This window comes from Nipponia nippon, unplaced genomic scaffold (assembly GCF_047370975.1).
Source record: "Nipponia nippon isolate SJK-2023a ecotype South Korea unplaced genomic scaffold, ASM4737097v1 scaffold_2, whole genome shotgun sequence".
In the NCBI taxonomy this organism is placed as follows: Eukaryota; Metazoa; Chordata; class Aves; order Pelecaniformes; family Threskiornithidae; genus Nipponia; species Nipponia nippon.
In genome coordinates, this window is record NW_028262336.1 from 111,918,161 (window position 1) to 111,945,048 (window position 26,888).

At 40.3% G+C, this 26,888-nt stretch overlaps 1 protein-coding gene across 3 annotated transcripts in view; it reads left to right on the forward strand.

Annotated features, from left to right (window-relative positions):
* CRYL1 (crystallin lambda 1) overlaps positions 1-26,888 on the forward strand; it is a 66,629-nt gene that overhangs the window by 31,394 nt on the left and 8,347 nt on the right. For all 3 annotated transcript variants that reach the window (XM_087758819.1, XM_087758817.1, XM_087758818.1), the window contains exons 4-6: positions 478-639; positions 4,746-4,940; positions 14,454-14,559. In XM_087758819.1, coding sequence (XP_087614945.1) covers positions 478-639; positions 4,746-4,940; positions 14,454-14,559 — 463 coding nt within the window. The remainder of the gene's footprint in view (positions 1-477; positions 640-4,745; positions 4,941-14,453; positions 14,560-26,888) is intronic.

The window sequence follows — 26,888 nt, forward strand, 5'->3', positions numbered from 1 at the left end:
CCAGAACTGTGCCTTGGAATCTTCTGCCATAGTTCTGGAGATTGTAAGTTTGTCTTCTTTTGAGATACAGCTGTTAATTTCCATTTTGTCTGAGAGAGAATACTGACTTCTGTCATATGAGATTCTCTTAAAAAAAAAAAAAAAAAAAAAAAAAAAAAAAAAAAAGGAGACCAGTTCTTATTCCTCCGTACTGTATTATCTCTGTGTGTGAGTAAAAGTCTGTATTTTAGACAAAGCAGAATCATTTGTTTTGTGTTAAATCTCCTGTGGTGTGCGGTGGTCCATCTTCTGCTCTAGAGAAACTCTTAGGCTTTCCATTTCTTTATATGTGGGAAGGCATTTTTGTGTTATGGCTCACTGGTATATTTAGGCTGATTAAAATAGATGGTTTGTGCTGAGTTCCTAGGTGTCTGAAATATATGGATAATTACTATTGAACTAGAAGACTTCTAATACTGATTTTTGTTTTTATTCCAGGAATGTACTCCGGAGAACCTGGAGCTGAAAAAGAAGATTTTCAGTCAGTTAGATCTTCTTGTTGGGGACAATGTTATCTTGAGCAGCTCGACCTCTTGTCTCTTACCCAGCAAATTGTTCACTGGCCTTAAACATGTTAAGCAGTGTATTGTGTCACATCCTGTAAGTATGACGGCATGTTTTGGTTTTGTAGTAGTAGTAGTACAGGTGTTTAACTAAACTGCATCCTGAACTCTTCCCTGCAGACTGAGAGAGATGGAAGGATAGTTGGTGTGCTTGTGCACCATCATTAGTGTGCAGGGGCCTGACTTATCAGAAGAGTTTTAGTTTGGTCATTCTGTGAGCAGCAGCATCTACTAAATTGAGAGGATGTATGCATGTTTCATACCATTGGCTCAAGACACGTTCTCTCTGAGCTGTTGTGCTCATATTGTTGTGTGTTACTCCAAACTACTGGCTCTCAAAATGTAGGAATTCTCTGTTTTGAAGACAAACCTATGAAATTCCCTACTTTCTTCTTGTGGCATCATTAGTCTTTTCTAGTATCCTTTGTCAGCTGCTGTTGGGTAACAGTAAGGATCCAAACAGTGAGCTGCATGTGCTTGTCAGGTAATGTCAATGAAAGATGGAAGCGATTGACTCTGGTTTCTTCCGACTTCTGATGCAGAAGCAGTGTACCTGAAGAGGAAAAGCAGGTGGGTGAAATGGAATAAATTGTTCTTGGAGCTGAATTTGCATGCTTTGTGACCAGCTGGGACAGGACAGTGATGCAGAAATGGCATGACTAGAGGTGGCAGCAGAACCTCAAAATCCTGAAGGGCACCTGTGAGCCTCTCTGTAGAGGTCTGTGGGGCTACCAGACAGCAGTTTATCACATCTCTCCTCAGCATGGAAAAGCATTTTGTCTTGATCACTGGGATTCTTACTGCTTCTGTTTTTCCACTACTCAATAGCTAATGAGTTTATTAGTCTAATGTTAGGCTGGTGTTTGACAGATCAGTTAAGAGGACTGTTGTTATGAAGGCTTGCAGTATACTGATCTGCTGTCTGCAACTTGATAACTATATGTTGTCTCTCCAGGGCATCCCTCAGGGTGTAAAGTAAATGTCAGTTCCCTGGGCATGCTCAAGAGTGGCAGTGTGAATGCAAAAATACAGCACTACTTTACTGTAATATCTCTACAGCTACCTGTAGCCTAATGCTACAGGGTCAAAGCATTTGGTCAGTCCCTTTTTGACACCCCTCCTCCACCACCATTATGCCTTGGAGTGACTGGGAAGCAAAAGGAACAAAAGGATAGGTTTCTTTCTGTACAATTAGTTTTCATCCCCTTTTAATTAAAAAAAAGTCAAACTTCAAAGTATGTATCTGTGCCTAGGTTTAGCCTTTCTCCAGTCTAAAATTCAGTAGTTCCTTATCTCATATTTCCAGGGTTGTAACTTTCTGTAGTGCAAGAGAAGAGATAATGTCTCTTCTAGACTTCTGTATTAAGTAACTATAGCTATGACTTTTTTTTTAACCAATTCCTGGGCTTCTGCCCATTCTCTGACTGTTTGTCAGTCTTTGATTTTGCATTACTCTTTCTTACTGTTTTCTCAAGTTGGTCTGTACCAGTTGACTTGTTTAGTCTAAGCTGCAGTCTTTATAGGAGCCACTTCTGAAACCAGGTTTTACCAGATCTGGAAAGGTAGCTTAGTCCCTGCATAAACATTTTCTAGGTTGCTGTTGTAAGGATATATGTATTTTCCAAAGCAAATATTCTGGAGTGCCTTAAAATGTCTAATTGTTCTGAAATGGCTTTGCAATCCAACTGAGACTATTTTCTTAGTAATCTCAGCTTCACTCAAAGAGGAGTGTGCTGGAGAAACTGAGCCAGTGTACTCTTCCAGGGGCTTTTCTGCATCTGTTATGTCAGGAAACATGCTTGCTTTGTAGTAGTTGTTGGCTTTTGGTGGTTTTTGTTTTAACCATGTCCTTACTAACATCTTCAACACGACAGTAGGACATGGGGAATGGTGGCTGCAGGAGGCAAGCAGCTCTGGAAGACACTGTGAAAACAAGTGTGGAATTTGATATACTAGAAAAATTAAAAGCTAAACTTGTAAAGCCCCTGGCACAGGTGAGCGTGTTGAGGAGAAATGAAATGCCCAAAGGGCAGAAGGAGCTCATCCTTTTGCTTAACATAGCAATAGGTTCAGTAATTAGAAAAAATAGATCCCATAGCACAGCTGTGTGATAGAAATGCATGCAGTACTTGTAGGTACAGCTGTTCTCTGCAAGCAGTTTCAGGCAGTGTTTCGGTAGAGGTCTTCTGCCGAGTGGTTAATTTCTCATGTACTGTATACGCCTGCTAGGTCACACAGCTAGAAATACAGAGCTAGAGGAGACCATGTGCCATTGAGTGAAGTTCCTTGCTGTACAGGAAACCATGTAATCAAATCATCTTAAAAATGTATTAAGCTCTATCTGTTAGATTATTTTTTTTAACTCCACTACTCCTGTTGGAAGTTGTTTGTGTCTTCTAATTTTTGTTCCAATGTTATTAACAGTCCATTAAAATTAATTTGATGTTTGTTGGCAGCTTTTGTGTAGCTTAATTCTTTCCCTGTGTTTACTTTGTCATATCCGTTCTTAGCTTTCATTTTGTTAGGCTGACTAAGGTAAGCTCTTCTGCTCCCTGAAGAAAGGCTTTGCATTCCCCTTCTCATTTTTAGAAATCTTCCTCCACCCCCAATTTCATCTATGTTTTACCACTTTTAGTTTTTACCAACACCTATTATCTCACTCCTAAAAAATTGTCTTCCTAAGTCTCCTCAGTGTGCTCATGAACACGCCCGTATACTCCCCGTGCCAAGTTCATGAAACAGAATATTTCAATGAGATGACTGTCAACACTAATCTTGGAAGAAATTTATAATAGCCTCAGTCTCTCTCAACAATTAACTTGTCCTCTTCCTGATTGGAACCTGTGATATATGTAAGGCTTAGAAAAGCCTTCAGAGAACTTCTTGGTGCTTGTAGTCATTTGGGTCTTGCTAAATTGTCTGGCACCACACCTGCAATGGTGTCCATCATGCCATTCTCAGCATTGGTGGTGGCACTGCCAAAGAGACCAACGTGAGAAAGGTTATGTTGGAACACAAAGCACTTTAAAGGGGATGAAGTAAGTGTGTTACATCAGTAGTTAGAGCAGGCGTAGCCTACAACAGGTTATGCGTTGGTCAGACCTTATAGTAAAAGGAACGATGTAACTGCTGAAAAAAAAAACATACAGAGAAGAGAGGAAAGGCTGCTTGCATTGCTGTGACTAAATCCTGTACTTGCACTTACATGAGCACAGTTAAGAGCAGTTGACTATAAGGGAGGATGGTGAAAGAATCAGTGCTTAATTACCATCCTTTAAATGTCAATGTTATTTCTGGTAGTAATTTGATATGTTAGCCCCTTCTATTGCCTGGAAACTAGACCGAGAGCTGAGTTTTAACACCTTAAGAATATGGCTGAAGGACTGCTGCTTTTGGAAAGAGCATGCAGGCAGTGTTACTGCGTGTAATGCTGTGACCTGAAGAACTTCTAGCTGTTTCTAGGATGTTCTTTAGAATTTTTTTGTTTATTACTTCAAAAGTACATTACATGAAGGTCCTGACTTCATGAGAAATTACATTTGGGAAGAGTCAGGGAGAGTAAATTTTTGTTTTTCTTTAAAGTAGGTACAGTGTTTGAAGGTAACCTGTTCTGCAACTTTTTCAAAGTATGTTTTATGTGGTATCTGTTACTGTGTTTAGCATATGTTTACAGGCTTGGGCCAGTAGCAGCTTATCTATTAAGTGTTGCATCTTACAGGTGGTGTTTAGCAATCATTTTGTTATAAAGTTCCTGAATATCTAAAAGGAAATGCCTTGCTTCATTTGGAAAGACAGGTGGTGGCCACATGTCTTACAACAACAAACAGCCTGAGAAGACATCGGTTACTCAAGTCAGTATAAAATCTTCTAGTACTGTTTGAGTGCTATCATCTTTAGTGTAGCTCCATGAACTTTGCTGGGATTAACCAGAGTTAGATTTAATGCAAGATTAATTATTTTTTTCATTTGAATTAATGCACCAGCTTTTATTGGATTGGTGAAGTTGTTCAGGGTCTGAAGATCAGGCTTACTGTGTTCACAGGAAAATATCCATGCTAGTAGCAAGCTAAAAAGGTGCTTTATATTAACTTCTTCTGTTAATCTGTTGATAATTGACATTCTTCTTTTGTGTTTCTTCTTGAGGTAAATCCACCTTACTTTGTGCCGTTGGTTGAAATTGTTCCTCATCCAGAAACAGATCCTTCTACTACAGAGAGAACGTATGCTCTGATGAAGAAGATTGGTCAATCTCCTGTCAAACTAAACAGAGAAATTGAGGGGTTTGTTCTGAATCGGCTCCAGTATGCAGTGATAAGCGAAGCCTGGAGACTTGTGGGTGTATGTATTTTTTTTTTTTTTTTCCCCCCCCCCCAGTTTCTACACACACATATACTGCTGGTTTTGTAGATGTGACAGGCAAGATTGTATATTTAAATGTCCTATAAATTTGTGTCATCTTTGTTAAACTGTCCCTTATGAACATGAAATATGTATCAACATGTAAATTAAAAACAGTAAGAAGTGATGTCAGTTGTAAGTAGCAAAGACTGAGAAAAACAAAGTGATATGATCATAACAACTATCCTTTATTGTGCTTTCTTTTCATAATACTGTCATTTTTCAGGATAATCAAAAGAACAATCTTAAAAGCACAGAAAACAAAATACTGATTTTTCTTTTTTCTAGGTTGTCTCATCATTTCCCGTTATTTTCTGAATGTTGCCAGCCTGCTGTACAGTGGTTATGAAAATAATATTTTAAATTATTTTCTCTTTGGCCTTTCAGGAATTGCACTCATATGTTCAACAGTTATTTGATACTTTTAGTTAAAGACAGATTTCTCCTCCTCCTGCCCATTCAGACTTCTAGCTGAGAATCACTTGTTTGTGTCCCTTCACTTTTTCCCACAGTTACCTGTTCTGTGCTGCAAAGTCTTATCTTTCATCAGAAAGAGCTGAATTATGAGTCTATTGCTATTCTGTTGAGAAGAGATTCAGTTGGCCTTGAGTAGGGCTTACTTTTTTGTCATGGAGAGTGTTTTGATTTTTCAAGCTGTTTAAAACAACCATGCACGCAAATATAGGTAAAGATCTTAAAACTAAGGTAATATTAACATATCGTAAACAAAGCAACTCTTTTTCCAAAGCGCAGTTGCTGAACTGATTTTGCTTACCTCTAGTTAGCTTCCATAGCAAGACAATACAACAATATAAAAGAGATGGTGAATAATAATAAATAAACCAATATTGTTAGGAAGGAACTGATCTTCTACTGGAGATGTTTCTTTAAACTAAAAAAAAAAAGGTTTCTGTTATTTAAAAAGTTAATACAAAGTCTTAAGTATATGATAAGAAAAACACCTTCAGAAAGCTGTAATCATGTTGAAAGACACAGGATAGAAAGGACAGTAATCTCTAAATTGTTTTTTAAACCCTAATAACCCCAGATGAAAAAAAGATTTTGAGAATAAAAATGTAAAAATGACTACTAAAAAATGTGAACAAGGAAGGTAAGTTCGTGGTGAAAAAGCTGACTGAACTGCAATTGTTCCTTGTTAAGGAGGTTCCTACAATGTAAACTTTCCTTGGAAGGAAGGGATCTGACGTAGAAGTAGAACAAGTCATGCTAAAACCAAGATTTTTGGAGCAGGAAAGAGTAAATGAGTAATGGCAGACTGTGAAGGAGAAATTGTACTTATCTGAGAATCCCAAAACTCAAATACGAAGTTGATGAAATACTGATTGAAGCACCTTTTTACACATCAACAGCATAATACTGCAGAAATGGAAGTTAGTACTTACATCTAAGCTCTTTTGAAAGAGTTCAAAGCATTGTTGGGAAGCTGTGGACCAGTAAGTCTGATAATGTGTAGGCATACTGATACAATACCCGTGGTCAGCACAGGCATCTGAGGAAGTAATGCCTCAGAAATCTAGTAGGATTCTCTCATGTCTGAGAGGCATAAACTGAATTGTGGAAGTCGCTGCCATAGAAACCTAGGATGCTAAAAATATGAATGGGTTCAGAGAACATTTAGACGCGTTCATGTTAGAGGAAGACCATGCAGAAGCAACCTCCAGCTGTTGAAGTCTCAAAGACGGGACTGCTGAGAGCTGAGGCAGTACATATCATTGAAAGTATCACTATGTATTTGCCCTTCGGTTAGGGGAAGAGTGTAAGAACATTTCATGGGCTACTATTGGAAAAGAGGTATTAATTTGAGGTGAACCTTTAGTATGAACCTGTATGGATGCTTTTTGTGGTGGTGGTATATGAATAGTAACAAAATAGTGCTTGAAGCACTGACAGATAATGAAAGTTGCTTTCCTTGTGCATCATCAAAGTTTCCGAGTTGTTCTGTTTTTGTATAATTTTACCACGTTTCAGACAAATACACATTTAAACTGTAATAACTTTGGCTGTATTTCCATTCCAAAAGCCTGGACAACTACCAGCCATCAAAGGTGTATAGTTTCAGCTGTGTGACTTCAGGCTACACACTGCCTTTGATGGGAGGAGAATCACTGCAGATAGCTGAGAGCTGCAGGCCTGGGGCAGTTTCTGTGTTTCTACTGTTGTGCTGCCAACTTAGTGATTTTTATTGCAAGTCATGTTCTTTTAGTGTTTCCACTTTCGAAGTGGGGAAAAATACTTCTTGCTTCTGATTGTTAAGTCACTTTTCAGTTCTTACTGTTGAAAACATCAGCCTCCCCGGCCCTCAGTCTTTGAGAGGCTCCTGAAAATCAAGTCTTACCCACATTGATTCCTTCTGGTAGCAAAAGTTTTCCTTACCCGAAGAAGCACTGGGTGTGGAAGATAAACTACAAATATTAGCAGGAGGGACATATTAATAAAGCATTCTTGTCCAAAATGACCACACTATTAATCCTTTTGTGGTTAGATATGTAAATTGTGTGTATTGGATGAGGCAATCCAAGCCAGCTTGGATGCAGAACACCGACACTCTTACGAAATTACTTATGAACACCGTGGTATTTTCATGCTAATAATTGTATATTGCTTTTGACTATTGTAAAAGAACAATGAGACAGAACCATAGAACATAATTGCAAGCTTACATGTTTTATTGGTGGTTGTAAAGGTCTGAACAAGTATCTTTGTATGCCTACGGTTACACATCATAAACTGATCAGTGCTCCTATTTCTGTTACAAGTTTTCTTTAATTTTAACATGGCGAGTGCTTGAGAAAAATCTGTGTTGTTGCTGGAGGACTGTTGTATTTGCACTGTAGCGTATCAGTTCTTTGCCACATAACAAGGACACCAGTATTCCAGATATAAATGTTATGTGTGAACCAGGAGAGAAACAGAGCAGTCTCCAGGTGTTTTAATGGCACTTGAAATGATCTCAAATCAGCCCCTTTATGTAAACAGCTATCTGGGTTTTTTTGAGGACTTTGCTGAGATGCAAACTCGAAAGTTCTCATCTATGTCCTCACCTCAAAAATATTTATAGTAATGGCAGGGGAGTGATCTTATACATGCACACGTGTGCACATATACTTTTATCAAAGTCCAAGTTCAGACACCTTTGCATGGACAGTCCTTTTTTTTTTTTTTTGATCAGTTGAGCTTATTTCATTCAAGAAACTAGTGGAAGCTTCTCTGGTAGAAGTATTAATGTACTCCTAAAAAAGGCATTGGTGGTAGGACAGACTTGCAGGTACAGCTGTAATAATAACATTTATCTGGAAAACTTTATCACAAATGGACTGAGCAGCTTGCAGGATATGTTTTAGTTCCCAAATGTAGATCAGCAACAGATGACCTGCCAGTCTCTCTCTTTTCTGTAGCAGTACTGTGTTGGGATGTGTGATGGGTGAGGCATAGGACAGGGATCATACAATAGGAGAGGGGCTCTGATACAGAGCATGAAGATGAACATGAACGTGGGGCTGTAAAGAAAGCAATGTGGTAAATATAGTTGCTTGCTATATGCATGGGGCTCACCAACTTCTGCCATGTGGGTCCAAGAGTAGGAGAGGCTATAACACAGCTAGAAATCTGGGGTAAGGCCCTGCCAGCAGGTTGGGTTCAGGCTCAGATTCCACATGGTGCTCAAATTACATGTGGGCATGGACGCTGTAGCAGAGAGAGAAGCATAATTCAGGGCAAAGTAATGAAAGTAGCAATGAGAAACCCAGGTATTGAGATACAATTTGTCTTTGCCAAAAGTGCTGGAGTCCCCAGGAGCATACACAGGGAGCCTGGGATTTTGAAGCTGGGCACAAAATGAGTGCTGTGAATTCAGGACTGAGCCAAATGTGGGAGTGGGAAGTATGGAGTTAAGGTGGTGAAAAATTAGGAGGCCTGAAGGTTGAGATCCCGATTTGTAGGAAAGTAGGAGAATGAAAGGTCATTTGGAGACGTACAGATGGGTGCTGAGAACTTCGGCCATGTGCATAATTAGGAACATGGATTTAAGGATGCAGAAGTTTGACTTTACAAGAATTTAGAAGCAAAGACCATAGGTTCATTTATGGGCTCAAAAGAAGGCATTCAAGCAAGTGCTCCCCTTTGAGGCAGGAGTGCTACAATGAGATGTTTTATTTTGGATCAGAGTTAGTCTTTTGTGTGACAAGATGTCTTTTTGAACATTGTTTTGACTTGCAAGTCATGAGCACTTGGGCAATGCAGGTGTTTGTGACAGGAACTTTTTGCATTGGTTATCTCTGTCTCCCCATGCTCCACATGTATTCCATAAAAATGCAGATACTGGGAACACACTAGTATGTCTCTTTAAGGTCATGTATCTGAGAACTTCCTGTGGAACCACATAGTATGTGTGAGATTGACGTTCTTGCAGGTTTCTTATTTATGTTTTTAATTCTTAGGTCTCTGGTAGAAATGTTGCAAAGCTGATTGTGATGAGAGTAAAAGATGTGCTGTGAGATGTTGAGGTTGAAGATCTTATTCCTCTCTTCTTAACCCTAAATTTTGATATTAAAAGTTTGGAACTATTAGAATAATCTGTAGCCAGTAATAAGAAAAATATCTCGGACAGCTTTCTCTGTTATTCCCTGTTACCAATTATTTACTTTCTCATGTCTCCATCGACAGTGGTCACTGGTATGTCTGATTTTGTTCATAACTCCTTGGAGCAGAGACTTATTGCCTTTATTTGCCTGGGAAGCATGCTGTGCACTGCTGACACTATGACTTTTGTGCTTTTACCAGTACCAATACATTCTATAGTAGCTTGAGATTATGTTGCAAAAGAGTTAGTTGAATAGCTTGACTTGGTTTTGTTCTGAAGGTAAAGTTTTGGTTGACTTCATCCGGAAGATAAAAATTAGTACCAGTGCTTTAGATCAGAAGCGTCAGACCTCACTGTGAACATCTAGGACTGTCCTTTTACTGTGGATTACTGAGCAGAAGCTTATGTTGGTGAAATACTTTTCTAAGCGTCACCTGGAATTTGCAAGGAGGTCATGAAACACAGCAGCAGAGATAGTGAGGAGAACATGGCAGTTTTTCAGCCCTGATCTAATTTAGGAGTTTCAGCTGCTTTTAAGGACCTGCTAAAACTATTTTGCCTGACGGATCATATAAGTGTCTTTAGAGTCTGTATTTTCCTCTGTATAAGCTTTTGATACTGTCTTAATGTATTTTTTTTTTAAAAGTGGGTTTTCTTTTAGGTTATAGTCATTGTAAAAGACAAGAAGAATGGACAGTCCTGCCATCTTTTGGAAAATAAACAGTCATGATTTGGCTGTGTGTCCGTTTTAGTTCATTTTCACAGCAATCAGCTGCATTGGCTTCAGTCCCTAATTTACATACCTCTCTCTTCTCTGGTGACTAGCTTGGCAGTCCTTAAATGCTGGCAAGACTTTCTTAATTCCAAATTCCTTGTTATTAATAATTGTATTATAATGGTATCCAGAGGACCTTTCCAAAAGATCAAAGGTAGACGGTTAAACATGTGGTTACAGTGCCCCATAAAAGGGGGATATCATAAATGGAAGTTTAAAAGGCCAGGGGAAAAAAAAAGTGTTGATACTAAGTGTTTCTTACAGGGTGAGGTGAGTAAGGGTGCCGTGGAAGAAGGACGATAAAGGCCAGCAAAGTAAGGAGCTGTGAAGTGTGTAGGACAAGAAGTTTCTCAAACATGATGAAATGGAAAGAGATGGAGCTGGTAGAGGGATCTAGGAGAAAAGTCATATGCTCAAAATGATAGGACTGGAAAAAGATCTCATCAGGGCGTGGATCGAAGTGATTTGATTAAAGTGATAGTGAAGAGAAGGGTGTAACAAGTGCTGCTGAGAGAGAATGCATATATTAGTGACAATCAGAAAAAAACCACTGGATTTTGGAGATACAGAGGATAAAGGGGCAAATTTGGAGACAGAAAGTATGTGGCCCAGGAGGGATTGAAGTCCAAAGTAACTCTATAGACAGACTGGAGTGAGTAGGAGAACATGATGATAAATTAGTAGTATCAGAAAAAGTAGGATTGTTTTTTTGGCCATGTCACATTTAATATGATTACAGACCAAGTCAGTGATAGAAGTTGCGATGTGGGTGTGACTCACAGATGTAAAGACTATTGATTAAAACCAAGCAGGTTGGGTCAGGGCCTAAAGGTGGAGACTGAAGAACCGCCACAGGTTTTTAGAGCGGAGAAAAGGGTCCCTGCATAGTGAGAAGCACTAATAAAATACCAAAGGAGCATTAGGATAATACTGTGGCATCACAGGAGATTAAAATCTCCAGAAAGATGAAATTGTGATATATAAATGGTGTCATGAGAAGTGTGGAGGATCCTGAGCTAGTCTAGATCTTGAAGTTTGACTGGCTGTTGGGGTCACTGAGGATTTTGGTGGAATTTATTTTAAATTAAGATCTTAATTCTGTAGCTGTGAAAGCTTCTGGTGAACTCTAACACACTTCCTCTTCCCTCTGACAAGAGCTCAAGGGGAAGGCTTACAAGAAGGATTACCCAGGATGAAGAGGATGAAAAATCCTCTGGGGAAGATTGTTTCACACCTAGACTTAATGAAACAGGGTTGGAACTCTTTCTTGTTTATTTCTTAGCATAAACACTGATCGTTGTGGAAGACACCTTTCTGACCTTGCACCTACCCTGCTGAATCATTCCACCAACTTATGATCTCCTTAACATAAGTGGGAGTAGGGTTATTCCCTAGGGGAAAACAGTCTTAACTGGTTTCTCATTTATGTGTTTTCTCATTTCTGAAGAGAATAAGTAAAAAGCTTTTCTTTAAGAGGGTCTGTGTGACAAGAAGAAACTGAGCTCACATGTACAGAATAATATATCCCTCAACTGGAGGGATCTGTCATATTTTCCTTCTGGTAGCAGCAATTTTTGCCTTTTAGCAGCTGTAACCATAAAATGACAGCTATAGTCAGAAGGCCAAGAGCAAAGCACTCATCTCATGATTCTGAGGGCACTTGGTCTTCAAATGTCAGTACCGAAGCTGAGGACTATGGTATTAAAAGAAATAAATCCGTTTTTAATTTGAAAATTAATTTGCAATGATTCTGAAGTGTTTCAAGAGCTTGTTAACTCTTTAACATTATGTTTACAGTTTTTAACTGCTGCTGTGGCTCAAATGCTTGTCTGGAACTTGTGGTTAATCTTTTGTCCACAAATCCATGTCAACCAGGAAAAAAAAAAGAAATCACTCATCAACCACAGCTTTACCAGCATAACTCATTGTTTGGATGAAGCACTCCCAACAGAAGAGTGCTTTTGTTGACTTTGCTGATGTTTCAGAGAAGTTGTGTTGCCACGTCAGGCGAAAAAACTTTCACAGAACGTATGGTGCCTGTGTTAGTTACCCCAGTGCTGGTTCTGTAATCCGAATGCTGCCTGAGGTTTGCGTTTAGTCCTGTCTTTATGCAGACCTTCCTGTCTGCATCTCGATGAGTTACTTTGCCATGCCTGTGCCTTACCTTTAAGTTGAAGAAAATAACGCTTTCTTATCCATGCCATTTTATGTCTAATTAAATTGTAACCAGAGCTGCGTGTTCCATATATGGTGGGTAGATCTTAATAATTACATTATCGTTTCCTTTTCAAGATAGAGTTCAAAAGCCACCTGCAACAGATTCAGCCAGGCTTAGTTTTGATAGGAGCAATGCCTACTAACAGATCAAAACTTGAGGCTGAGTCTTATAAAAGACTCTATTTAAGCCTGAGATAATGAAACTTGATGTCTGTGGCCAGCTGTAGAAGTTATGTTGGTCCTTGGCTTATCATTTGCTTTTAAAGTAACAGTAGATGATGTAGTTGAACACAGGGAAGACACTGTGGGTGGGATTCAGCTCACTGAAGATGGGATTTCTACAATGTAGACATTGACATCCAAGCTCCTTAGTCATCTTTCAGTCGGTGAGGAGAATTTAGGCCCTTTTAGGACACAACCCATCTTACCTATTCTCGATGCCTGCTTTAGGATGCTGATTTCTTTTTTCTTCCTAGTGATTATAAAGAGACTCTAGATGTCTAGCTCAGATGTCAATGTCTACAACAGGTCAGGAGAGCTGTCCTGCGCACCCGTAACACTAGCTGATCACTGTGATACGAAGGAGCATTCAGACAGGGCCCTGCGAGAGGGGAAGTTAACAGAAAAAGACCTGCCTGCGGCCAAGCAGAAGAATGTACATCCTTGTATTCTACGGCTCAAAGGGGCTTGTGGAGAAAGAGGCACTGAGTAGGGAGAGCACCTCAAGGTAGGGTGAGAAGACAAATTAGAAGCGGTTCAGCGTCTCTTCTACCTTCTTAACCAGAAGAAAATGTGTTTATGTCTCTGGGAGTAAAGAGGACGAGTTCCTGAAACCAAGCTTTATCTGATGGAAGTAGTTACAACAGGTCTCAGTTCATTTGTATTTTTCTGGTAGGTGGAAAACAACCTCATATAATAAATATTATTCTTCTCAAGTAAATCTGTAAGGTAATGAAGCATAACTCTTTCTTCACAAGCCGTGGTGTGCTTGCCCTAACCTGATGGGGGTGTTGGCTTTCTTGTAAGTGCTACCACGTGGGTGGAACAGCAGTGCTCAGTTTTTAACAGGAGAAATACTTCATTTTGCATGCTCCATATCCTGCCAGCTCTGAGATGTGAGGCTGGCAATGAACTTGAGAACCTGGGCAGGTTGAGGCTGGGTAGGTTGAATGTTCAGTGAGTTTTGTGGGAGGGAGTGGCAGCTGCGTTGCCTACGTGTTTGGTCCCAGCCTTGTTTGCAGGTGGCCTTGGGGGTAGTAGCCACGGCTGCACCCCCGTTCTTCCAGTTGTGACTCTGCCCCAAAGTCCAGAACTAAAAGAATATGAAGGGAGGTGTCAGATTTAGCCAAAACTCCTGTATTTAAAAGAGCTGGTATAGTATTTGGATTTGATATAAACTCTTTTGGTCATGTGCTATTGAGTGTCACGTTTGCTCTGTATTCTCTGATTCTCACTTTCTGAGAAAAAAGAATATTGGTTAACATAAACAGCTCAATTTAGTTTTAGTACATGAAGTATTTTAAGTATCAGGCAAACTAGTGTGTACAAATAGTACACATTGTATGAAAACATGTATTAATTTATAAATTTAAAAATAAGATACAAACTGTATCGAAGTGTATTTGGATTTTGAAGTACAGAAATCTTAGAGATGTGAATGAGTGTTTATACCAAACCACAGGAAGGCTCGCATAATAGATGGACATTTCTGGCAAACAGTTGTGTTTCTGCTTGCAAGCTAACTGCTACTTCTAGCCTTAATTTTTATTACTTCTTTAATTTTTAATTATATACAAAAAGCGGACAATTTTGCATTAAAACCAAACATTCACAATCTTCCTGGTCTATTTTTGCTACTTAGGAAGGAGTAGTATCTCCTACTGATCTAGACCTTGTGATGTCTGATGGATTGGGAATGCGGTATGCATTTATTGGACCTCTGGAAACCATGCATCTTAATGCAGAAGGTAGGTAGTTCAAAATGATATGAATGTGAAGGGAAGGCTTACATTGCACAAGACTCTGGAAATGTTATATGACAAACCAGGTTAGGATTGCTGCAACTATAACTCGTCTCTCTCTTCACTGTAATGATAAGAAAAAGAAAATTTATCTATAACTTGAGGTTGGATGAAGGGAAATGGATATTGACTATCCTACTGTAAGTGATCAGATGAAAGATGGCAAATCATTGAAACACTAGCTGTGCCCTTCATTTTTTTTTTCCAAGATTTGTCACAGTGCTTTGCAAACATTGCCATATGCGTAGTTCGGGACTATCTGAGTGTCAGGAAAAAGTGTTGAAAAAGTTCATCTAATAATCCAGTGTCAACAGAATCTCACTTTGTGTAGATGAGTGCTCTCTCCCCCTGCCCTCCAAAATTTGTAGCAAAGGCTCAGTGTAAATATCGCTGGAGCTGGCTTGCTTTAAGCTGGCGTAGACCCTGACTGAAGTAAAATTGCTTCTGTCCACAAAAATACCGTGCATATAAAGTTGATTGACAAATCAGTTAAGTAACAGTTCAACGTCTGTCTTGCATAATCAAGACAGATTTTTAGATGATTTTGGATTAATATACATGAATCCCAGCTAAATAAAAAGTTAATTGCATAAAAGGAAGTAAAAATTATGGATCAGGGTTACAAAGGTTTGAGGAATGAATTTAACAAAACATGAAAACTTGAAGAAGTGAAGATCAACTAAATACATTTTTAGCTCTTTATATTATGGGCTGTGTCTTTATTCTGGTTTTGTACGGTCCCTGATGTGGTAGGCCCCTGCTCCATTACTGGGTCTTTTAGGCACTGCTGCAATGCCTAATAATACAATAATAAAATAAAAATAAGAAACAAGGATCATAAAATACCAGTGCACAATTAGAAGTGTTATTTTATGTCTACTTGTTGGTTAGTTACTTGGCAGAAACTGATGTCTCTTAAGGCTGACTAAGCAATTTTGACATGAATGTGGAATTATGGATCCTCCACTGGAGTCTTTCATCTTGTCAGTTTAGTTGTATATCAGTAAATTAAATGTCACAAAGTGTTTGCTTTTGTGCATCATTAGGTAAACAACATCCATCCTCTAAACAGAGGCATCTTTCTAAAATTTTCCCTCTTCTGATCTATTAATGTCTGGCACTTTCCAGTCCTCTCTAGTGATTTTAGACATACTCAATATAAACCATATACATTCTTTACATACAACAGAACAGATGCATGTAGTAGTAGCCTTAAGCGCAGCAATCTACCTGGAGTCTTCCAGGCCAGGGTTGTCCAGTCCTGCCCCCACCACTCCGCTAAGCTGCCATTCCATCCTCTGCAGGAGCTGTCCATGCACAGGGTCTTCTGTCAGAGTAACTTACTGAACTGCCTCTACTAAAACATAAAACCAGAACAAAATGTTTGTTAATAACAAAAAAAAATTAATCCATTTTAGAGATCAAATCTTGCTTGTGAACCCTTTTTTTTATCCATGTTTTAGACTCCTTAATTCTAAAACAATGTTCACTTGAGGTGAATAGAATCATATAAGTCATCTGAGTTGGTTTTGATGCTCTTCCTAGAGTGCCCTTTGGCATTTGATGTTCCATCATGATCCGGCTTAGCTTCTTTCCTCCCATCAGGAAGTAGTCATTGTTACAAAAACCCTTCTGAAATTTCCCATCTCAAACCAGTTTTGGGTAACATATGCAACTGGTGGGTAGCTTATTCATGGCAGAGATTATTCAGCTTCTAGATTTAATGATGTTAATTCTGTTAGGAATTTTAGTATCCAGATCAGAGGAAGAAAAATTATGAAATATAATCCCAGAGACTGATAAACTGGAAGAGTAGTCTTGTGGTGGGCTTGCAAAATACAAACCCAAAATATACTTGTAGAGTTATTTTAACATTATATAGTATTCTCAATTAAAAATAACCCTAAAATAACATAATTAGTACACTTGTGGACTGGTCGACTTATGCAAGAGCACCTTGTTGGCTTGTTCAGTAACTTGGATCATGAGAAGTATTGCTTCACTCCCAGTCTTGCAGATGCATTGTCTCTGAGTCTAGGGCTGCTCCTGTTTATGTGCTGGCAGGCTGACTCAGGCTGTTGCTCTCATCAGAGGCAGTTTAAATCAAAATTGCTGATGTCAGGACATACGATGGTTTATGGTCATAGTTCCATACCAGTGCCAACTTCTCTTTGGTTGCCCAGTATTACTTCACATAATATGGAATAGTATGGACCTCCTCTTGATTGCCCAGGACAACCTGCTCTGATGCATTGTACTAATAGTGTCTATTTTTCATCAGTGGAGGGAAATGGAGGTAGAGATAAGAAACCCCCTCTATCCTGTTCGTTAGCCTGTCTAGCAGCTTCACCAGCTTCACAGCAGCTGCCTTTCTTTACAGCCATAAGATATTAATTACCCACGATCTTAAACTCTCTGCTAATCGGTGAGGAAGGATGTTGGGGATGCAGGAAGCATGTGAGAGAAAAATACTGTTATTTGTGGGAGATCCTGGAAGATGGAAAAGTTGGGGGGGGGGTTTCTGTTGTTTTTTTTTTTTTTTTTTTGTAAGGGTGATGTGATATTTTTGTTTGGTTTTGAATAAAGGATAAATAAATTCCAGTGATTTTTTTTTTTTCTGAGATCAGTGTTATTTCTTTCCCTGTGGGATGCGTGCATCAAGATCCTCCCATAAACTTCCTATATGCTAATGCCAGGTTTCCCCTGTGTTAGTTCTTACGTCCTCTCCTCCATATTCATAAATGGTCCTATCAAAAGCTATTATCCAGGCCACTTTAGATTACCCATTAATCCATGCATGAATATTAGGAATTTTGAATATATGGCAGTGAGCCAACAGCCTTGAACATGGAATAAAATGGGACAGCGTCAAGTCACTAAAAGGAGCAGAAGCAGCAACAGCAATTTGAGAACTGAATTACAACAGACAGGAAGGAAGCCCCGGGGGGGGAGGGCACATACAAATTGCATAATATTATAATGTTGATTTTTTTTTTGTTTTAGTAAATAAAATTAATGTTGATTTCAGTTTCAGTAAGCTCTGCCTTTTGAGTCTGTCATCACGACAAATGCTGTTAAGTCTTTTACAAAAAACATAAATAGACTTCACTAGAGTTATTTTACCCATTTACTTACTGTGGGATTATGTTAGCAGACACAATGTCCCTCCTGTATACGTACCCGCTATCTGTGAATATACTGAAGATGATCCAGCCTCAGTAAGATTGTATCTCCTAAATCTCTTGTTTCTTGAACTGTCAGCTCCTTTTAAGCCCTTGCAAAAAATCATCTGTAAAACCAGAAGCTAGACTATCATATACTGTGTTTTACATGTTTGCAGCAAAAGTTCTTCATATATATTTCACGATTGGCTGTCTTAGATCAGTTACTTTATTAGTGGGTTATTTAGTGAGCTATAATTGGAATTTAATCTTGATCTAAACTGCTAATATTAGCAGAAAAGCTGGATGGGGGAGGTTGAAGGATCTTCGTTGCGATTTTTCTCTCCTGCATTTATAAAAACACCATTCCAGGATCATATTCTACCTATCACTCACTGTGGTATTCGTACAGGTGTCTACAGGAGTTGTGTGGAAATTGGGGCTGATACATGGTCCCTATAATATAAGTACAAATATCCCGTAAGCTAGGAATGAGTCTTCGTGGTCAAAATTGTGTTTCTCTCACTGGAAGTGGGGATGCTTGCTCGTTTTAGAAGCACCTGCCAGATGAACTGGGTTTGGATGATAGGAGCAGAATTGTTGTGCTGTATGAAAAGCACAAAACATGAAAAGGAAAGAGGAGGGCAATCATAAGCCATATTTCAAAAGAAGGAAATTTTTCTTGTCTGGCTAGGCAAAACAGAGCCAAGTACTCAGCACTGGTGAGGCTGCACCTCAAGTACTGTGTTCAGTTTTGGTCTCCTGACTACAAGAAGGACATCGAGGTGCTGGAGCGTGTCCAGAGAAGGGCAACGAAGCTGGTGAAGGGTCTGGAGCACAAGTCTTATGAGGAGTGGCTGAGGGAGCTGGGGTTGTTTAGTTTGGAGAAGAGGAGGCTGAGGGGAGACCTTATTGCTCTCTACAACTACCTGAAAGGAGGTTGTAGCGAGGTGGGGGTTGGTCTGTTCTCCCTAGTAACCAGTGACAGAACTAGAGGCAATGGGCTCAAGTTGTGCCAGGGAAGATGTAGTTTGGATATTAGGAAAAATTTCTTCATGGAGAGAGTGGTTAGGCGTTGGAACAGCCTGCCCAGGGAAGTGGTACAATTACAGTCCCTGGAAGTATTCAAAAAATGTGTAGATGTGGTGCTTAGGGACATGGTTTAGAGGTGGACCAGGCAGTTAGGTTGGACAGGTTGGACCCACGTGTTGTGTTTTAGGATAATAAAATATCTCAGCTTAATTCAGGAATACTTGTAAGAGGGTACTACTGAGATGAAGTGTCACAGTGGTACATAATCATACAAAAACCTCTTCTTTCATGAACCCACCAGTTATTTCATACATGTTTACATACATTCAATTCACCTTCCAATAGGCTGAATAAAGCAGTTTATAGTCCTTCTAGAACTGCTGTTTGCCTCTATGCAGCTGCAGGGCATTTCTCTATGAAAAAGTTTGTGTGCGGTAAGCAAAGGTGTGAATTTTTCAGCATACTGGCTGCTGTGCACCAGTTTTCTTCTATGGACTGTTAGGTGTAAAGTGGTTCCCTCAGCCTTCTGAAAGGAGCACATGACTTTGCACAGGAATTCCTAATGCTTTATTGCTCAAGTCATTATAGATGTGTCCTGAAGAACACATCTTGGTGCATCCTTCTCCCTTGTGCTAACGAAAGAAAGTGCATGGCCACCAAATGACTCAGGCTGAGGAATTCATCCCATATTTGAAACTGATCTAACAAAAGAAGTGGTTTGTATTAACTCAGTTTAATTCCTTGATCCAGCTGACAGCAGTCCCGCACAAATATTTGTGCATTGCTGTTGAGATGGTAACACAGGGACAGTGAGAATAAAACTTGTTTTGGTGCTACCGCTGTCTTAGGGTAGTTGAAGGTATTCATGCAACTACAGTCTAAGTGAACTCTCACGGGAATTAATGTAGAGTGGCAAGTGTCCTGTCAATTCACGCCATAACTAAGAGCATGCATCTGTGTTCAGACACACCCTTGATGAAGACAGGATTACATTTAGAAAGTTTTCCTTGGAGCTGTAATGCCTAGAAATGTAATCCCTCTGTCAGCAAAACAAAGAGGTTGGGACTTTCTTTTCTCTGAACATAACCTAACCATGACAGATTCCTCCATGATGTTCCTGAAATACGACCCTTCTTTTCTGTTCTCATCTGTACTCATCTTGAGTCTTATGAAGTACAGCCTCTTCTTAGATTTTACCTGCTAAAATTAACCCCACCCCAATCTTTTTAAATTGTTGATGCTATTACATCAGTGGCTTGACCATCTCACCTACTCCTTTTGAGTCATTACAGTATCTTATTATGCTGCTCATCAGGTTCAAAGTCATCAAGTTGATACTCAGTATCGTGAGGCACCCTCTGTCTTTGGCATGTTCCCTGTCCTTGCCAGTAACACTTGCTCCTGTCTCTTGTTTTCTCTCACAAATATCTCATGCCTTCCTTGTTTCACCCCATGTGTAGTGTCCTTGCCAGACTGCTTTACGAAGTTTGCTTGCTTGCATCCTTCAGCCCTCATGTCTGTTGTCTTTCTTATGAAGAGGAAGGAATGAAACTTAGCTAAGATACTTGAAGATGCTTACATACTATAATGCATGAACATATTGCATTTTATGCTGTCATGTTTTCCCTTCTTTTTTCCTACTACTCCCATCACCTTTATGTTTATGAGCCTCACTTGTGACGAGGTCTTCTCAGGGCAGTGAAGCATTTTATGCATGCTTCTAAGCTAAATATCTGTCCTGAGTTTCTTTTCCTTCATCAATGCCCTGTTCACCCTGATGATGCAACTAGAGGCATTTTGTTGATACCCATGTTTGCATTACACCAGTGCAAGTCCTTCAGGTAAGGACCTGCAAACCCAAAGTGTAGTTATGTGAACAAATTCTCGTGGGACAGTTCATTAGCTGTTTTGGAAATTGCCTGGACTCTCATTGAAGCTAAATAAGCAGCAGCTTATTCTTCCTTTGTCGGTGGTATAAAGAACCTTGCATTTCCAAGATACATACATATGGGCAGCTGAAGAGCCTTGAATCAGTGCCCTCATCTAGCTTGTGATAACATGTTCCTGCAACTATACTGTAGAAGTCAGAAATGCTGGGGGGGTTTGGGACTTCCAACGAAGACAGAATATTCCCCTTTTCATCTCTATAATCCTGTATCCACTACTCCCTTAGAACATTTTGTTACTCATTCCTCTTCCATTCTCTGCCATAGTTGTAAACACGTGGTGGAAGGAAGATTCAGGGAACTCCTACCTTCCCTGGAGGTATTTCTGTCCTGTGTTTATGGGTCTCAGGTGCCTGCTGCAACATCTGCCTTCTCCCACAGCCCCCTCCTTCCAACACTGATGAGCGTGCAAGGAAGATAGAGGTTTAGGCAGGGAGCCAACAAACCACATAGACAAGAGGAAACTATCGTCATTCCTGTGCTGTGAGTATTCCCCTCTTTCTGTGTGCCAGGTGCATCTCTTCTCCAGTTGGAGATAGTGGGGCACAGCGTGGGCACGGCAACTGGATGCAAGGAGAGATGTTGATTGTTTTTAAGAGCCCCATTGTCTTCTTCCTGTCTCTCCAGCTCCCAGGTGCTGCCCTGTCTGTCTCACACTGTTTACAGATGCTAATTCTTCCAGCTTAAGCTGCTCCCTGGGCCGTATCAACAAGGATTAAAGTTAAAGGGATTCTGTCATATTTGTTTTCCATCTTTTTGTCCCTATGCTTCAGTGAAGCGCTCTTCTCGTCCACTTCTGCAATAACCCTGACCTTTGAACCAAAGGGCTCCTTAAGGCCTCAAGTCAAATATTTGCCAGTTTTGAGTTTGCAGTTGAAAAGCAAAGTGATTTTTCCAGGAATATTCCCCATTCCTCAAGTGCCTTTCTGAAGCTGGCAGCATAGGATTGATTTTGATTACTTAAACCAAGTTAAAGATTGCACTAGTCTCCACTGACATTTCACATTGGGAGTGCTAGCTGGAGTTAGCTACTTTGAAATTATTATTTTTTTAATCCTTGAGTGAGACCATGCGTATATTCTGACTTTTGGTGTATTTCCTTCCATGCAGCATACATGCCTGCATGTTGCCGTTTCAGCCACAATATTGAGATCAGCTATACTAATGCTGCTGCTCTTCTCTAGACCTGTAACTTTTTTTTAATCTTTATCTATTTTTCTGACTTTGCATAAGGCTTCTTTTCATTCATACGTTGCATGCAGTGAGTGAATTGTATTACCCAGCCTGCATTTGGCATGTGTCTCTTGCATTGGTGAGCTACACCCACCCAGAAATTGTTCTGATTCATTCAAGCTGTAGGTGAGCTGCCAGTAGGAGCTCAATTTCCAGGACTAGCTGGCTGAGCGAGCTTTGAAGGCCACCTCCAGCTCAGGTAAATGGATCAGCCACATCCAGGCATTCATCTTTCCCAAGATACTAATGTTATCTCTTTAGATTGAGGCTCATGAAAAAGATTTCTGGCACACAGGCTTCTCTTCTGCCTTATTCTGACTGTACCAGAATCAAAACTACTCAGATCTATGGTATTAGTACACAAGCTTACCAGGTGGTTGAGAGGTTCCCCTTGACTTTTGGAAAAGTACTAAACCCAAACTATTCAGCACTGGTGCAAGTGTCATAGACCTGTGTCAGCTGGATAAGCACCAGAATAACTGGTAACTGATATTGCTCTGTTTACCATTCCTTCTATCACCAATTGCTCATGTGGATTTGCTTGAATTGCCATATTTGACCAAATTGCCATTTTTTATTTTGTGATTGTCCAGCTGGCAACAGCTGCTGCCAGCAGCTTGAGTTAGCAAGGTGTACCCAAGTCTACATAGTTCTGCACTCTTCAGCCTCAGTCATTTCTACTTGTACGTCTGGGAACTTTCTATGATGTTGCATGCTGTGGGGGCAAACTTTTTGCTCAGACTCCTCACTGTAAGAAGAAAAATCTCACGTGATCAAGGTGAAATGTAAATATCATTGTCTTGTGGTTGGTGCATGAGTCTCATCCAGAATTGTCTTGGGTTCCCAAGATTGCTCATCTGGATAGCATATTCCCTGTACGTTGATCTGAGTTGGCTTCAGGTGCCAAAGTCTGTGAGCCCAGCTGTTAAGATGTAACAGGCAAGCACCTATGCTAATGACAGGTTATGGTCAGTAAACTCTGATAACCAGTGATCGTTACCAGAGTGTCTATGGAGGAGGATGAAGATACAATTCCCTCAGTGAAGAGATGGAATTGTATCACAGCCTGTTCCACATCCCACAGTAATGCTTCTCTTCCTGAATCTCACTTCCTGCCAGTCATGTTCTGGAGCCCGCTAGGCAATTTGAAGGTTTCTGGCTGTGTGTCAATCAAGAAAACAGAGCAAAATATTAAATTTCCATATAATTAGAGCACAAATATACCTGTATGACCAGCTGACCTCCCTTTTTGTGCTGGAGAAGGCCAGAACATGCCAGAGTGTGTTCTAGGAGCACATGTGCTCCATGGGTAGATAACACAAAGAAACAAGCTGACTAAATGCTGATTGGCACACTCTTGGCACCAGATATAGGTTCATGCTACTTAACAAGGCTGCTGTTTTTCTCAGAGCCTCCTTCCTTCTGATACTGGAGAATGTTTCTAGTCCATTTTTTAAGAGTTGAATACTCTCAAATCTCTCCATGTTACTCTCATGCAGTGGACATGTTCTCTCATTCTGTCTTTTGGGTTGTTTATCTGATGGTCATCATGACTTCACAGTGCTAATTTCTTAAAGGAAATTTAATACTTCCTTGAGCATCTGCCCATTGAAAGTTCTTTTGTCTTTGGTCCCGAAACAAGAGTGTTCTCCATACTCTTATTGACCTCAGAGGCCTTTTGGAAAACCTGTACTTCAGCGATTTCAGGTATGTTGAGCAGTATAAGCTTTGTAGTTTATGATTCATAGATGCCTGTAGTCAGAGGTTTCTGTTCCTTCATTCACCTTTCAACATCAAACATTTAGGGTTAGACAGGTGTGACTTCTATGGTATTGATATCACACAGCATTGCGTTCCAGGGAACTGTCTACAAGCTGTTCAGGAAAGAGACTGCTTAATGACTCTTGACCTGAGTTGCATTCTTTTGTGTGGTAGTCAGGCCACTCCACTTCCATTTCCTGCATTTTGTGGTTGAATAAGACCATGGGCAGTTCAGGTTCACGCTTCTCCGCCTGTACGACCTTCTGAGTCTTTGTGAAAGAGTTGGTGACTGTAACCAACTGTAAGCTTTCTCCTCTTTGCTTTGATAATTAGCTAGTAAAAAGAGAGTTAAGGATGCAAATTCTTCAGTCTCCATGGTTCTCAGAAAAGGGAGATTGTCACAAGCTTTTCATGGCTATCCAGAACTTCCCTTCTCAGATCTAGGGTGTTCATCAGAATAATCACATTCTTACTCGCGTCGGCTTGCTTACTGCCAGACAAGCGTTGCTCATCTACTGTTGTGATGCAGCTCATGACTTCTTGATTGATGTACAGTGGGAAAGTCTGCCTTATACTTTCTTGATTATGTGGTAGTTAATAGCACTAAAAAGTCTACTAGATGTATATGTCTAGCTAAATGACCGATTTCTCTTTTTGGTGCATTTATCATTCCAGTTCCTCTCTAGTGCCCCAACAGTATTTTTTTGAGATTCCTACGGGAGATGATGGAAGCTGGACCTTCCCCTAATTCAGCCAAGGTCTACTTGACTGCCATTTTACCCGTTATTACCAGTTAGCTGGCTCTCAGTTTCTCTGACCACGTGTTTTTTAAGATGTTCACAGCAGGGTCAGCTCTGAGGTCAGGCCAAGCTGCTCAGGCTTTCATCCAGTCTTGAAAACCCCCAGAGATGGAGACTTCACAACCTCTGTGGGCAACCTGTGCCAGGGCTTGAGTATCCAGTCTGAACCTCTCATTTCAAATTGTGCCTATAGTCTCTTGCCTTCCTGCCATACAACAACTGTAAAGAGCCCATCTCCATCTGCTCAGTGACCTCCCCATAGACACTGGGGAGCTGCTGTTAGGTCCCCCCAAAGCCATCTCTGCTCCAGGCTGAACAAGCCCAGCTCCCCCAGCCTCTCCTCACAGGGCAAGTGCTCCAGCCCCCACCATTTTGGTGGCCTCTGCTGAAGTTGCTCCAGTTTGTCTTTCAGACCCCAAACTGAATGCAGTAATCTGGATGCAGTCTAATGAGTGCTGAGTAAAGGGGGGTAATCACTTCCTTCAGTCTACTGGCTGTGCTGTTAACACAGCCCAGGATGCTGTGTCACAAATCCTGATTTAGGATCCGGCTGACTACGCCAATTTGTCGCGAATGGATGATTTAGAACGCTTGAGGAATCACCAACAAAGGTATCAGCAAAAGTGGCTTTAATATGATGTTGTAAAAATGCGACTTAACATAGTTCAATGGCAAGGTTCACTCTATTAATTACTGCATGGAAGAATCATACAAAGGAAAACTGAGTTAGAATGATTCACAGAGAGACCAAAGATGCAAAGAATAAGGGAGACCCTCCCATTGAATAACAATGTTCAGAGTAGACCCCTTTGCTTTCTAAACTTGTAACAGGAGCTTAGGTTTGGCTGGGTCCACTCTTAGTCTCAGACTTGGTCAATGGGTTATATCTAACAGACTGAGGAAGACCCTCCTGTTGAGTCATGAGGTTCAGAAAGGACCCCATTGCTTTCTAAACTCCTTCCTCATAGAGGAGTCTAGGTGCGGCTGGATCCAGTCCTAGTCTCAGACCTGGTCAACAGTTTATATCTAAGGGAGTGTACCTGCAAAATTCATACAATGTTTCATTAGTATCAATTCAGCACGCAATCAAAGTTACCAAGACAAAATCAAAGTTACCATACTACAAAGTTATGCGTGATATCAGTCGCTTACCAAAGATCTGTCATTGGTAAAAGGTCTCTGTGCCTCGAGGAGCAACCTTGAGAGGTATCCCAGCTCAAGGGGAGATCACTGCCATGCAGCCACGCTGCCTAGCAGGGAGAGCTCAGAGAAGGCTCACTTAGGCTGTCATATTTATAGGATAAAGTGGTTGGCTTGTAGTCAAATTACATGTGATAGAAAAGGTATGCAGGAGACTCCTCGTACCCACAACTTTCTTTGTTCCTTTGTTTCCTTGAGTCTTGGAAAAGCCACTTGTTATTCATGTGTCAACCATATGATCAGTGTTCCAAGCTCATACACATCGACGCTCACTGTGTCACTCTGCTCCTTTGTGGGTTTTCAGAGAACGGATTGAAACTAGAGGAGTTCATGGCCCAGCTGTGGCTCAGGCCTTTACATCTTCTGGAGCCTGCACCAAACCACCGCCAGTCTGGTCAAAGGGTCGAGTGCATCCGCCACGTTCCACCCTGTGACTACAGTCAATCCACTATGACTCATAGAGTGGTAGTACAGTTAGTTACCTCTTGCCTCTATGTTATAAATATGTGGCATGTTGTAGATCAGCGGTTAGAGTCCAGTTAAAGTGTTCTAATTAATGTTAGTTATATACCAGCTTAAATACAGAATCAGTTGATTGTATACATTTTACATGCTAGATTGATGTAATTTGTTTCATTTTTTGCCAAACTTATATACATAATGATTATAAGCAATAAACACAATGAGGTCAAAATCAACAGAACTACAATTGGATGCAGTATCAAATTCAAAATTCCAGTTGCTGTTAGGGACTGTCCAAAAAGAGTTTCCCACCAGGGATGTTCTCCGTCTTTCTTCACTCTTTCCAGGACATGGTGTATCTCCTCTGCATCGCAATGGACAGTAATTAGGGTTTTTTGTCCGTTTTTCCGAATTCGTTTTAGCAATTGACTCAGGTCATCACGTTGCAACAGTTTTCTCACCAAGGTGAGATTCATTCCAATGGGAGTAGGCAATAAATCTTGATACAATGTATAGTTAGATTGTAACAATTGGTGAGTTGTGACAGGAGCTGAATAGTTAAAAGACGCGTCCTATGATTTTGGTGAAATTACAAATACAGATATTTGAGTGATTGTATATATCTACAGTGGTATTGCCTATAAATATAGAATCACAAAGGGTTCTCATACAAACACATC